At 40.5% G+C, this 13,368-nt stretch overlaps 1 protein-coding gene across 1 annotated transcript; it reads left to right on the top strand.

The window, feature by feature from the left end:
• The first annotated feature begins 1,518 nt into the window (after positions 1–1,518).
• Positions 1,519–12,236, top strand: coq8b (coenzyme Q8B). Its single transcript, XM_073492809.1, has 16 exons — positions 1,519–1,605; positions 2,190–2,371; positions 2,552–2,687; positions 3,317–3,522; positions 4,176–4,242; positions 5,148–5,222; positions 5,654–5,773; positions 5,887–5,972; positions 6,876–7,016; positions 7,109–7,190; positions 7,966–8,059; positions 8,655–8,796; positions 9,612–9,719; positions 9,853–9,918; positions 10,192–10,278; positions 11,236–12,236. Exons 2-16 carry the CDS (start codon positions 2,192–2,194, stop codon positions 11,539–11,541), a joined length of 1,896 nt encoding a protein of 631 aa, XP_073348910.1. The 5' UTR covers positions 1,519–1,605; positions 2,190–2,191; the 3' UTR covers positions 11,542–12,236.
• The last annotated feature ends 1,132 nt before the right edge of the window (positions 12,237–13,368 follow it).

The raw sequence follows: 13,368 nt of genomic DNA, 5'->3' as shown, positions 1-13,368 counted from the left end.
TGGAGAAATACAGCACGTGTGTCGTAGTGGTCAGTATGTTTTGCCCAAGTTTGCATTTGAGATAACCTGGAGAGAGGCAAAAAATTAGAGCAGCACCATCTCAGTCCAGCAGAGGGCCAGACACTACTACACTGTGTGTACATGTGCCTGCATCCATCTGTCAACAAATATTTCTCTCGGGTAGTGTCACCATCAATTTCAATTTTTTTAACACAATCAAATATAGGAGTACTTATTCTATAGTGTTAGTCTATAGTACTGATAGAGATGATCATGCGGATCCTCAGCAAAACAGATTCACAATAGTAATGGAGTTCAGGGGTCAGTGATGCCATGGTGAAGAAAATATGGCTAAACTACGACTATATGAAAAAAGTCTGTTGCGTTTTCATAAATAAATTTGGCTTAGTGTTTATGCTACTTTGGATTAATCAAAAAACTTCCATCCTGTAACACCCAACATAAGTCTGCACGTCAGCCCACAAATTCAGTATTATGATTCTCAGTTTTCAGTGGAATCATATTGTAAGGTGATATCGTGCTATTGTTACGGGAATTTCTGTTTTCTGTCCCAATTAATTATTCTAAGCAAGTTTTGATGCAGCCTAGTTATGAGTTTTTACATTGTTAATTTGATATCAAATAACTGACTATTCTTCCAAGGTGGGCTAGGATTTGGCGAGTATTATTGTCTGTTTTTCACAGTGCATCACTGGCAACAGCTGCAGTTACTTTATTATCTGTCAGTGATTTTTTTTTTTTAATGGTAATAATTTCTGAAATTCTGTAATTAAGTATTTTGTAGGGTACCAGCAGGTTACATGTTACTTTTGCATAGCATTCTGATTGGGATCTGCAGCCCCATCACTTAGTGTCCTCTAAACTATTCATAATTTAAGTTAAGAAATCATACATTGTATTGTGAGACACACAAATGTAGCTTTAAACTGCAAAGTATCAAAACCTAATCCCTGTAATGCTTTCCAGGTAGACCTCTATGTCAGCCTTTTGGATTGATTTCACATGACGCCTGAAAACTTGCTCAATAGGCCTATAATCACAGCTGGGAGGCTACATTGTAAAATACATATTGGCCAACATGCTTTTTATGGTGCAGTAAAGTCTGCATCTATTATCAGTGGGTGGACGGAACGAATCACGTTGACTACTGAACACAAATTTCGAAAATCCTGAATTAAAGCTGAAATGTGTAACTGCACATTAGTAAACACTACTGTACGTTACGTGTCTTGTTTGGTAACTGTACCTTGCTACACGTGCATGTAGGCAACTTCAAAAACGGCAACACCCCCTTACTTCTCATTGGACGTTGTTTCATTAAAGTCCCGCCTTATGTTGACTGTAATTGGTCCAACAGTCCTGCTTTAGACGTCCATCATCTAGTGTTCTGCACTACTATTGGTTTAATGAATACGCCCCTTCCGCCCTTCACATCTGGGTCCCGCCTACTTATTAAAAGTCGGACTGTGATTGGTGCGCGGTCAAGTCAGTCAAATTTGAACTTCCGGGTGTGGAATCGTTGCAAAACAGAAGTGGAGGAGGACAGTCACCGAGAAAACCCTGGATAACGCCGCTACAGGAAAAGTGAGTCACTTAATATATTAACAGCAGAGTTTTTCCTTCAGTAACGTATTTTTATGTAGGAGACAAACATTGTGTGTAAGTGTTTGGATGTAGCTAGCATTATTTCAAGCCTCAGGTTGAAGCTGCTGACGTTATACAACATGGTTAACGCTTACCATGATACAGGAGCTAGCCGAAGAGCTAGTTAACGTTGCACAGACTATGTAATATAATTGTTGCTATCTTTAAATGTGTTATAATTTTGAATTTACCAGACTGCCAGTGAAATATCGCACCGTTATTGTAGGCCACACGTGTTCATGACAGTCTAGCTGACACATGGTCAGACAATCACACCCAAGGTTAAACCATCTAACAGTGGGAAGAACATACCAATATGTACATATGTGCCCCAACAATCTTTACACTGATCTGTCACTTTACAAATATCTTCATAGATGTGTTAAGCATGTGTATATTTAGGTAAAGATGTGTGGTGGGTGTGTCTGGTACTCGGTGTACTTTTAACTCTTTCTTTATTGTCACTCATACCATTTGACACCATGTGACTTGGCTCCCTCCTCTCTCTCCCTCTCTGTTTGAAGAGATGATATCAGAAGTCCTGCAGGTGCTGCGTGGGGCAGGTAAAGTGGGGTCTGCCCTGGTCACCACCCAGGGAGAACAGCTCCGGTTAATGGCCTGCAACTCCTCCATGGCAGCAGGGGTCAAAGCTGCTCAGGATGTGGTGGAAGGACTGGTGGGCACCTTTATGGGCGGCAGCAGTGGGGTAAGGATCTTGACTCCGTCCCTTTGGGCTCTGGGAACTTGGTGTTATGGAATAATGGGTAGATTATTTGACAATAAAAAATAGCTAAAATAAATGCAGCCCAAGTCGTATGTTCATATAGTCTAATTTTTGTTTTTATTTTATGGCTAAATTACATGTCCAACTCTGCTGTGTTTGTAGCAACAGTCCGTAAAGGAGGATGTGTTTCCGGATGCGGAGGGTTGGGACAATATGGACCCTGAGGAAGTAGCCAAATGGTCCGTGGGCTCTGAGTTCCCCCCTGATGCTTCGGAGCACAGCCAGACAGAATTTGGAGGTATGGTCAATACAAGCTTATCAACATGTATTTGAAGTGACGTACACTGTTTTCTGTATATGAATATTTTCAGTCTACACGTCCTTTTTTTTCAATTATTGCAAGGATTGTTTTGAAAATGTAATTACATTTTATCTCAAATTCATCTTTAACAAATAGTTATTTGAAGACAAATCATAAAGAACAGAATATGCACTTTTTAGAAATCATACTCCAGCCTTTAGACGTTCTTAGGTCTTTGCAAAGAAGAAGAATAACATAAGTTGGAGGACATTTATACATCTCGAATGTATCCGTATTATGTTTCCTAATAATAAGGATACATACCTTTTCTTACTAACATTTTTTCAGTATTTTGCCTTTGAATATTCAATTGATTGAAAACTGTAGAGTTCTTTTGTATGTTCACAGACAATGCATTTGTTGCTCACAGAATGACAATAAAATCTGTCTAAGAGTGTAAAAACCCTCTAGTTTCAAGTTTTTTGTAATGTTGAATTTTTTTCTACTATGCTTCAACAGGTTAGACACAGACCAAATTATATGACTTCAAAATAGTAGCATTATGGTTCTCTCATACTCACTCAATGTATTCAATACAACATTGTCCTCTCCTCTCTCTACCATAGGAGTACCTCCTCCCTCAGGAGCAGCTCCTGCAGGGGCAGGCTGGCCAGGACAGAGTGCTCGCTTCCTCCACACCACCCACAGCTTCCACCGGCACTACTACCAGACCAGGTCTGTCCATGACACGGTGGTTGCCAGACTCACACCAGAGGACATCAAGAAAGCCAGGGAGGCCAAGCAGGCACTGGTCAAACCTGTCAGACAGAAGGTTTGTTAAAGGACACGAAAGGGGGGGCAATATGTGTCATTGCAGATTATTATTTTGTTGTATATTTTATTGGTTTCTAATCTTTATTCATTTCATTTGTGCATCAGGCTAGTACATACAGACACATCCTGTAAAGAGGAGATGGTCATATGGCTACACATTCATACATTTTGTCTTTTCATGCGAGTGATTGTTCAGATAGAGAAAGATGCTGACTTGGGTAAAAGCAATATGCATAAATAACGGTTTAGAAAATGATGCTTTAAATGGAGAAGTCTTCATACAAATTTAGAAACAAATATTTGTCATAGACTCTCACCAATTAAATTAATTTAAAAATATGTCATCAAGGTCAAATAATGGGGGTTTTCACCAAGTTTAGTAAATGTACAGCAGTTATATATTCATAGTAGTATCCAGGAGTAGACGAACCACAAGCAGTTGCTATGACAATATTTTGAGTTGACCCATGTTATGTAATGTGTGTCATTTACAGTATGTTTGCCTTTGTGATCTAATTCAAGGTCACTGTCTGAAGAGTTTTGCCCTTTACTTTAAGTCAAGAGTTAAGAAACAAAAATCAAAAAAGGCTTAAGGAATGGTTTCAATTAAATGTATTAATTGTTTTTATTATCTGGTTTGTCTTCCCTCAGCTGAGCGACCGTGCCAGAGAGAGGAAGGTGCCCGCCACAAGAATCAGCAGGCTGGTTAATTTTGGGGGTAAGAAGAGCATACTTTTTATGTTTGTGGTCAAACCCATTGTTCATACAATCTCAAGAGAGTCCTTCTCTTTGTCGTCCAGGTTGTCACATGGCTCTAAGTACAGCTGGAGACATAAAAACATTCAATAAAAATGTGAAATACAACGGTTGACAGAGCTTAGAGAGCAGTAATTACACACATAAAGTGTAGCTATAATACCAAATGTTCAGACTTCCCTAGTCAGTCATCAATGGACCAATCTACAAGACAATGTTTTGCCCTTATTATACGAACACTGACAGCACACTGTGGAGTTTCCACACCTGCTGTCAAATTTAAATAAAAGGTATGAACACCTTTGTAGTCTGCATTGATGTATTTATAGATGCATATATATATAGTGCATGCATATCTTTACTGGGGCTGCAACTCTTAGTCTAGAAAATGTTGAAAAATTGTGAAAAATTTGGATCAGTGCTTCCAAAAGCCAAAGGTGATGTTGTTAAATGTCTTGTTTTGTCCATAACCAAAACATTTTCTGTTCACTGTCATAGAAGAATAAAGAAACCAGAAAATATTCACATTTAAGAAGGTGGAATTAGAGAATGTTTTCAAAATTGGTCACTAATTTAAGGGTTGATAACTAATCCATTAATCCTTGCAGCTCTAATCACAATTGTTGTTTAAGGGCCTTCTGTGTTTACAAAGAACAGTGAAGGCTTTTACATTTTCTCAACAGCAATGATAACTTGTTTTAATTACAGGTCTTCTCAAGTGTCTGATTTGAAAAAATGTTTTACAAAAGATACCAGACATGAAATATAATTTCACTACTAAACTAGCAGCAGTAGCAGCTGCATCATATTAGCGCTTCCCTCAAGCATCTGTTAAGTGGCCCTAAATTTCAAATCTCTCCGCTGCAGGACTGGCAGTAGGACTCGGGATTGGTGCCATTGCAGAAGTGGCAAAACAGTCACTTGGAGGCAAACACAAAGGAGGTATACATGTCTTCGTCCCACTTCTCCTCCCCTGTCCTCTGCTGTTCTCTCCCTCTATCCTTCCTTGTAAATGAGCTTTTGGTCCACTGCACGCTTGGCAGATCCAGCAGACCGACGGACAGCTGGTCCGCCCTGGAGAAGTTTCTCATGTGTCAGTACCTGCCAGGCACTGGATAGGCATTAAATCAAACCTGTTAACAAGAACTTATACAGAGGCTTTAATATGTGTTAAATGAGCGGTGTTTAATGATGTCCTACTGTCAGTTCTTACACACTGTTCTCAACAATTGGCTTGTAAGGGCTGGAGCTTAATGACCGTGCAGCAGTGTGAAGATAACTGCTTAGACAAATTACTCTTGCTATTGTTCCTCTAATACTATGTGCTCTAAATCACTGCTAATAATCCTATTCTGTGTTTGTGTGCCTTGTAGACATGAATTCCCTGTTAGACTCTCCTCTCCTGTCAGAGGCCAATGCTGAGAGAATTGTCAGCACACTGTGCAAGGTCCGTGGGGCCGCACTCAAGATAGGACAGATGCTCAGCATTCAAGGTACACACTGTAACAACGGCATCACTGCTAAATGGTGTTCAGATGTCCTCACTTTATCCACACATCAGAGGCTTTCTAGGCATTTTTTCCCTGACAACTACCCATTTCTTCAGACAATGCCTTCATCAACCCCCAGCTGCAGAAGATCTTTGAGAGGGTCCGGCAGAGCGCAGACTTCATGCCTGCTTGGCAGATGAATGTAAGCATGAACTGACCCTCCCGTCCCCACACAAAAATGCAAATCCTCCCATTTATTTTGAGTTTGGGAAGTGCGTTTAGGCTGCAGCGGTTGACGAAAAACAACGAAGTGACACTTTGTCCAAAAGACAACAGAATCAACTTTTAAAGAAACACAACCTGATGTCACACTGAGGTGGCCAATCACATAATCCTTCAATCAATTAAACCACTGACAGAAAATGTATAAAATGACACTACTAATATAGCGCACTACTATGATAGCTGATGAACGTTTTTCCTTTTTTCTTGTTGAAATGGCACATTTGCGTCAGGAAGAAACACATACTGTCATATAGGGCTGCAACTAACAAGTTTAGTTGCTGTCATATACGTGAAGAACAGACACATGCACGAAGATTTAGTGGGCCCCCACATTTCTCTGAGTTTCTAATATGTACCTTGTCACCTCAAAGAACAACGTGCTGCCAGGAGACTACACCAGCAGGGGAGGAGATATACTTTGCAGACTCGTTGTGGATTAAGAAAGCCTCTCTGGAAGAGTTCTTTCTCCCAAGCTGGAAGCCAGAAACTCTACACTAGCCAAGTGGCATTTATAGACAAAATGATACTCCCCCAGCTGTGTCAATGCTGCACAACCCTGCAGTAATTGCCGCAATGCCTCATTTGGTGTGAATACACCCTTAGTCCTTGTGTGGACTAGCATTAGTATAAGATTGTCATATAATATGTATCTATAATGTCAAAAACCTCAAAGGAAAAGTGAGGCAGTTTCTGATGAGATTGCACAAAAGATAGTTTGACCAATTTTGTTTTCAATTGTCTGCAAGTTCTTCGGTGCAGCTTGATGTAAGTAGATTATAAAGGTTGGATACATGTTTTTTGTTTGGCTCTGATTCTGTAGAAAGTTCTAGAGGAGGAGCTGGGGCCCGGCTGGAGAGAGAAGCTATCATCCTTTGAAGACAAACCATTTGCTGCGGCATCCATCGGCCAAGTGCATCATGCGGTGTTAAAAGACGGCAGAGAAATCGCCATGAAGATCCAGGTATTCACACACACTCTTTTTCTGCCTTCCTTACAACCTCTGTCTTAATCTGTCTGGATTGATTTCATCTATTGCTCTCACATTCCTTGCAGTACCCTGGAGTGGCAGAGAGCATCCACAGTGACATAAACAACCTGATGTCAGTTCTGAAAATGAGTGTGGTCCTGCCAGAAGGTAACAACCACATTAATATTAAGTGTTTGTTTGTCCCCTCAAGACTTTGTTCAGTGAATAACTGCTTATACATATGGTAATATTAAAATGCAGCTCTGTTTTGAAGTCAACAGTGTATATTTACATATGAAAGGCTCTGGGAGTTTTCATAATCCATTGTTGCAGTTTGAAGAGTGCATTCATTACTCAAAGCCAAACATTATGTTAAATGATCTAATTCATATTTATCAGCAGAAATGTGCTGAAAACGTTTTTTTTCTATTTAGTAGCTTTATGATGCAGAATTGAAGCGCGTGAGTCACAACAAATATTGTTCCACTGTTTGAGTCACTTAAATTCTGCAGGTTTGGCAGTAACACCACATTGAGGGTAACAAATATCAGATGCTTATCCTTCACGACTTTCCCCCGTCATTTAGTTGGAAGCTGACTACAGATGCACCCCCAGTAATTTGTTTCTGTTGTTCTCTTTCATTCCAGCATTTTCAGTATTACAGTTTAGACCATGGGGTGGTGCTATAGTGTCAGGTCAGAACTAGGTGACACATTTGTCACAGAGTAACAATGAGGACATCTGAATAATTTATTAAGATGCTGCTTTCTACATGCCAATCCTAGTCATTCGAAGTCAGGCAAAAACACTCAACTGTTTTATTTGTTTTTTAAAGATGTTCTGCAGTCCCTCAGACAGCATAACACTGAAACCGCACTGATATGTTTAAAGATGCTGGCCTCTGTATGTTTTCTTTAGATTTCTTTTCTTTCTTTTCCCACAGGCCTGTTTGCAGACAGCAGCCTAGAGGTCCTTCAGAGGGAACTGGCATGGGAGTGTGACTACAAGAGGGAAGCAGAGTGTGCCAAGAAGTTCAGGTAGGTTTATGTGGCGTGTTCAACCATAAAGCCTGCTACACTGAAGCCCTCTAGTGAGCCGTTGTGCATCATTTAACCACACAGAATAGAAACCACACAAGGTTTGCCGTGAAGTTTCAGGATGGTCACTCAAAAGTAGCCGACTATTCACTCAGTGTTTGCTACTGCTACAAAACTGCATATATATTGGTCAGAGACTGGATACAGCTTTCCTCTTTTATTCTCTATTCCCTTAATATGTTGGGTCCTAATAGAAATGTAGTATTACACATTTTTTGGGTATTTTTTCATTTACAAGGTATTCTACTCCTACCACTATCACTACTAACAATATTATTATTTAGGAGTATTCATATTGCTTTATTGTAATAACAATTTTGGAGATGGGCTGCATTTCATAGAAGTACATTTTGTTTACTCAAATACAGACACATTATGCCTTATTGGGACTTAACATAATACATTAGGTTAAGTCACAGTATTAAGTCATTGGTGACTTTCTTTATGTGCATGTGTTCTAACTGGTTTCACATATGTCATGAGTTGATTATCTTTTATTATTTTCTTTTTTTAATTATTTGTATCTGGCCTCCAGGTCCCTGTTGGAGGGAAATGAGCTTTTCCAAGTACCAGAGGTGATCGATGAGCTGTCAGGCCGCAGGGTGCTGGCCATGGAGCTAGTACAGGGAGTCCCACTGGACCGCTGTGTAGACCTGGACCAGGAGACCAGGAACGAGGTATGAGTTGACTCAAAAGGCACATGGATCCCATTTATTATGGAATTTTGTCAATGCTATTGAAATGTTAATGTGCAGTGGAGACGGGGAGAGTCAGGTAATTCTTTGGCATTTTGGAGATGTTACAGAAAATTTAACGGATTATTTTTGCACAGTTATTGCCGAATATCATATGCTTTCATTCTGTTATGTCAATTTTATCTATATCATTGCTACATCACATTAGGAGACTTAAAATGTCAAACCAGTACCAAGTAATTAAAGTGTTGGAATCTATCAGTTTTTGAAGTGAAAGAGAAAAAGGCCATGGAATCTCACGTAAGGGCTCGGTGGACATCATGTAGCTGAGAGATGTCGCCCATCACAGTCTGGACCTCTAATTGCAGAACCCATTAGAGCCGAAACCTGTGACAAGTAGAAGAGCAAATTGGTTAGCTCTCTTCCTCGACTCTGGGCTTTTGTTAAAAATCAGTCTATTGTATATCTGTAGTCCAGCCCTTGTTGGTAACAGGAAGCATAATGTAGATCACTTTTATTTGTAAAATATGCGACGTATGCTGCAATGTGACAAGTGCAGGGCTGAGCTGACTCATTAACATCCCATAGACACAAGTTGCTTGATGGCAAATTATTCAGCAGGACCTCAAAACACAGTGTGAAAAGAACAGCAGCAGCGAAAATTAGACTGTGTGTCAGTGTAAAAATATGCATTTAACAGTTGAGACTTGTGAGCCACATAATAGAATAAGAAAATATCACATTGGTAAGAACAGCATGACAGTAAACACAAACATCTCCTCTCCTCCCGTCTCCAGATCTCTTACAACATCCTCCAGTTGTGTCTCAGGGAGCTGTTTGAGTTCAGGTTCATGCAGACTGATCCAAACTGGTCCAACTTCTTCTACAACTCAGACACCAACAAGGTGAGGGCAGTCTGGTAGTGAAGTTGTAAATTAATTGAACCCAGAAAAGGATGTCATGGTGATCAAGTAGTGAATTCTGCCAAAGAATCCCATCATATGCAGCAGATGCATAACAGTCTCATCTTGTCTGTAGGTTGTTCTGTTGGACTTCGGAGCGTGCAGAAGCTACCCAGAGTCATTCACAGATGACTACATACAGGTATGATGCATCTAAAATTATAAGACACCCACCAATGAGCAACACAACATGATTTATGCAACAAGGTTTCTGTGAATAATTAAGCACCTAGGCCTTTGGCAAAATTTTGCAACAGCGTAGGAAAAACGATTATACACTATCAGATGCATGTGGGCACATTCATGTACTTGCAGCTACTTCAGTCTACTGGAGCCTTAAAGTGGAGTTAAACATGATTACAACATCCATATCATCATTATCTGTGTGTATGTTCTTGTGTGTGTGTTTGTTCAGGTTGTGCATGCAGCTTCTGTGGGTGATCGAGCCACTGTTCTTTCCAAATCGAAGGACCTGAAATTCCTGACAGGCTTTGAGGCCAAGGTAAGATATTTCAGTCTCTGCTGCTGCACTCATTTATTTTTGATATGATTTATCCTCCTCTGTCTCTTCTGTCTTCTCCATTTATTTGTTTCTCTTCCTTCCTCATTCTCACTCCATGTGCTCTTATTTGGTTCCCCATTCCCCACTCATAGTGCATGTTCCATCTTCTCTTAACACATTTCTTTTTTATTTGACATATATCATGAAAATCTGTGCTTGCCAAGGATGTGGCTTCACCTGTTGCGACAAACCTATTGTGCTGACCCAGACTTCGACTTAAAAAAACGTAATGTCCTCTGAGAGGCAATTTGTGATACAGCACAAACAAACAGACACATTAAAAAGACAACAGACAGACAAAAACAACAACAGCCTCATCTGTAGATCATCTGTAGCAGCCATCATTGATGTAGTCACAGTCCAGGCAGACATTTAAAGTGCAGTGTATAATACTCGTACCAGATATTTTCACTAGACTCCTATAGAGTCTGCGGTTATCAATAATATGTGACCACAATTGGTTATAATTACATAATTATAATTAGACTGTTACCTACAAATACCTCTGTATTCTAAGAATTGCAAGATAACACACTGAAGAAGGGCAACTTGCCCAAAAGGTTTGGGTGACAAAATTGTCGAATGGGAGTGCTGTCCTTGTCTTAATTGTCCAAATATTATATGAAATCTGACTGGATAGAGGTAACATAGGGAGAAACCCACTGATTTATTCTGAGTTGGAAATATAAAAATCTGTACATAGACTGTGTGTCTACATAACCAACATCTCCAGTAAACATTTCCTCCGGCTGCCTCAGAATGTACACTCTCAAAAATGCAGCTTAAAGTCAATGTGTGTGTGTTCTAATTTCCAGCTTCAATATATCGAAGGCTTAGTTCAGCTGATTATCATGCACACAGGCAGCCATTGTAACGCCTCTCCATGCTCCCCACCAGGCCTTCGCAGACGCCCACGTGGAGGCGGTGATGATCCTCGGCGAAGCCTTTGCATCTGCAGAGCCCTTCGACTTTGGCACCCAGAGCACCACCCAGCGCATCCAGAGCCTCATCCCCGTCATGCTCCGCCACCGCCTCACCCCTCCACCAGAGGAGACGTACTCCCTTCACCGCAAGATGGCCGGCTCTTTCCTCATCTGCTCCAAACTGAATGCACGCATACAGTGCAAGGACATGTTCCTAGATGTGTACAACAGCTACAACCAGAGGAGGCAGGTGGAGCAAGCAGCACAGGCAGCTGCTTAGACGCTCAGGGACAATGTCACTGCTGCTTTATCAGAGGAAAGGGACAGAACAGATGGAGTGCAGAGGCTGGATCAGACTTACCTCAGACTTTATACCATGTCAATATATAAGAGACCATGCCCACATGCTCAAATGAGAAGCATGCTTGACTTTCTATGCCTTGGAGTTTCCTTTCAGTGGTACAGTTTGACATGACTATGAGAGTATCATGATTGTGATGTGTATAATGATGATTCAACGTTGAGGCCTGGCTAAACTCTCAGACTCATGTGCAGACAAACATAAATACTTAATTATTAACTATGACATGACATTTGATCATCAAGGGTTTCACATTACAAAACAATGACATCAAACTCATGCATCTTTGCTGCTGGAAACTGAAATGGTCATAGTGGAGAGGAAGAAACGGTCCAGAGCCTGGCTTCATTTCGCAAAGAAAGATGACACCAGTGCTAGTTGTAATTTCCATAAAGTGATCATTTCAAGTCAGGATGGAGGCTCCAGCTGCCAGCTGAAACATCTGTCTACTCAACATGTGTTTAAACTCCAAAAATGACATTGATTTTTACACTTTATCCATGAGTGCCAGTGCTTCCCAGCTGAGCAGCACGTCGGTTAAGGAGGATGGATATCCTGTGTTATAAGAACATTCAGACTCAGAGATAATAAAACAGTTGTGTTAATACTGTAAACCTGTGTAGGCCTACTTTATTCTACTCAATAATGGGAATAAGCAGAATCCACAACGGCATCAGGATCTATAAAATCTTATCAATTCCCATCCCTATTGTTTAAACTTATGAGTTAATTGAAAAGAGGATTATTTAATTCATTTTGAGTGTTGGTGTGTGTGTGTGTGTTTGACCATATTGGCCCAATGGTTGCATCTCTCTGTCACAGCAAACACACTACCATACGTCCACCATATTTCCAAAAGAATGGTTGTCTTCTGTCCTGTTCTGTTCTGTTAGAAGGTCTTCGTGTGCTGCCTGAGGAGCTGGAGAATAAAGCTTTCTCCTAAATGTGATGACTGGCAGGCTAGATGAGCAGATTATGAGAGGAGTTAGTGCAGACGCTTTATTGAATCCAATTGTGTGATGGCCTTGCATTACAAAGTATATTTGACATAAAACTCCATAATGTGAAATACTTGCCTACTACTCCTTTTTTCTTTATGACAGAGATGTGTACTATAAGTGTGCTGTTTTTTATGAAATAAAATATGTGTATCACAAATTGAGCTTTACTGGCAAGTGTCAAGCAGAGGCCATAAGCCAAGGACTTGGTTCACTCTGTATTGATCTTTCCATTTCAGTTATAGTCCTCTTTGGGAATTGTCATTGACTGGAGGCCATGTTTGATCTCATTCTCCACCTACACAGTTCTTGTATTGACCGTTAAGCATCTTCATACAATATTTTTGGCTCACAAAATGTAAGACTCAAGCTAATGGTGGCATTGATGGGTCTATTTTTTCAGGAACTATTTTTGTTTCATGGCAGTGATGCCACTTTGTCTTAAATCAAGCCATTACAGCACTGCGGGACTGTTTGCGAACTCAGTGTCACTGTTGACACCACAGGAGCCGGGATGTGAGGCTTTCACTGACATCGTAAAAAACCTGATGGAAAAAGATGCAGCCTTTTATTGTATCTTCCATTAGCACTTGCTGTTAGTGTCCTTCCATTGAGCTTTGTTACATCCTGTACATTACAGCTGCTGAGCTGCTCCTACAGCGAGGCCACCTCTGATACACTCCATCAAAATCACAGTTTGCTTTTCCGAGTTTGGGAATGGGCCACAGCTAATAACCGCAGCACATGT

The sequence above is a fragment of the Pagrus major genome, chromosome 2, assembly GCF_040436345.1.
Source record: "Pagrus major chromosome 2, Pma_NU_1.0".
NCBI classification, from domain to species: Eukaryota; Metazoa; Chordata; class Actinopteri; order Spariformes; family Sparidae; genus Pagrus; species Pagrus major.
The sequence above is the reverse complement of the archived record's forward strand: the minus strand, read 5'-3'. Positions and strand labels throughout refer to the sequence as shown.

Coding starts and splice junctions, on each gene's coding strand:
- coq8b (XM_073492809.1), top strand. CDS start 2,192: ATGATATCAGAAGTCCTGCAGGTGCTGCGTGGGGCAGGTAAAGTGGGG. Junction 8,060..8,654: donor GAGTGTGCCAAGAAGTTCAG/GTAGGTTTATGT, acceptor TCTGGCCTCCAG/GTCCCTGTTGGAGGGAAATG. Junction 8,797..9,611: donor ACCAGGAGACCAGGAACGAG/GTATGAGTTGAC, acceptor TCCCGTCTCCAG/ATCTCTTACAACATCCTCCA.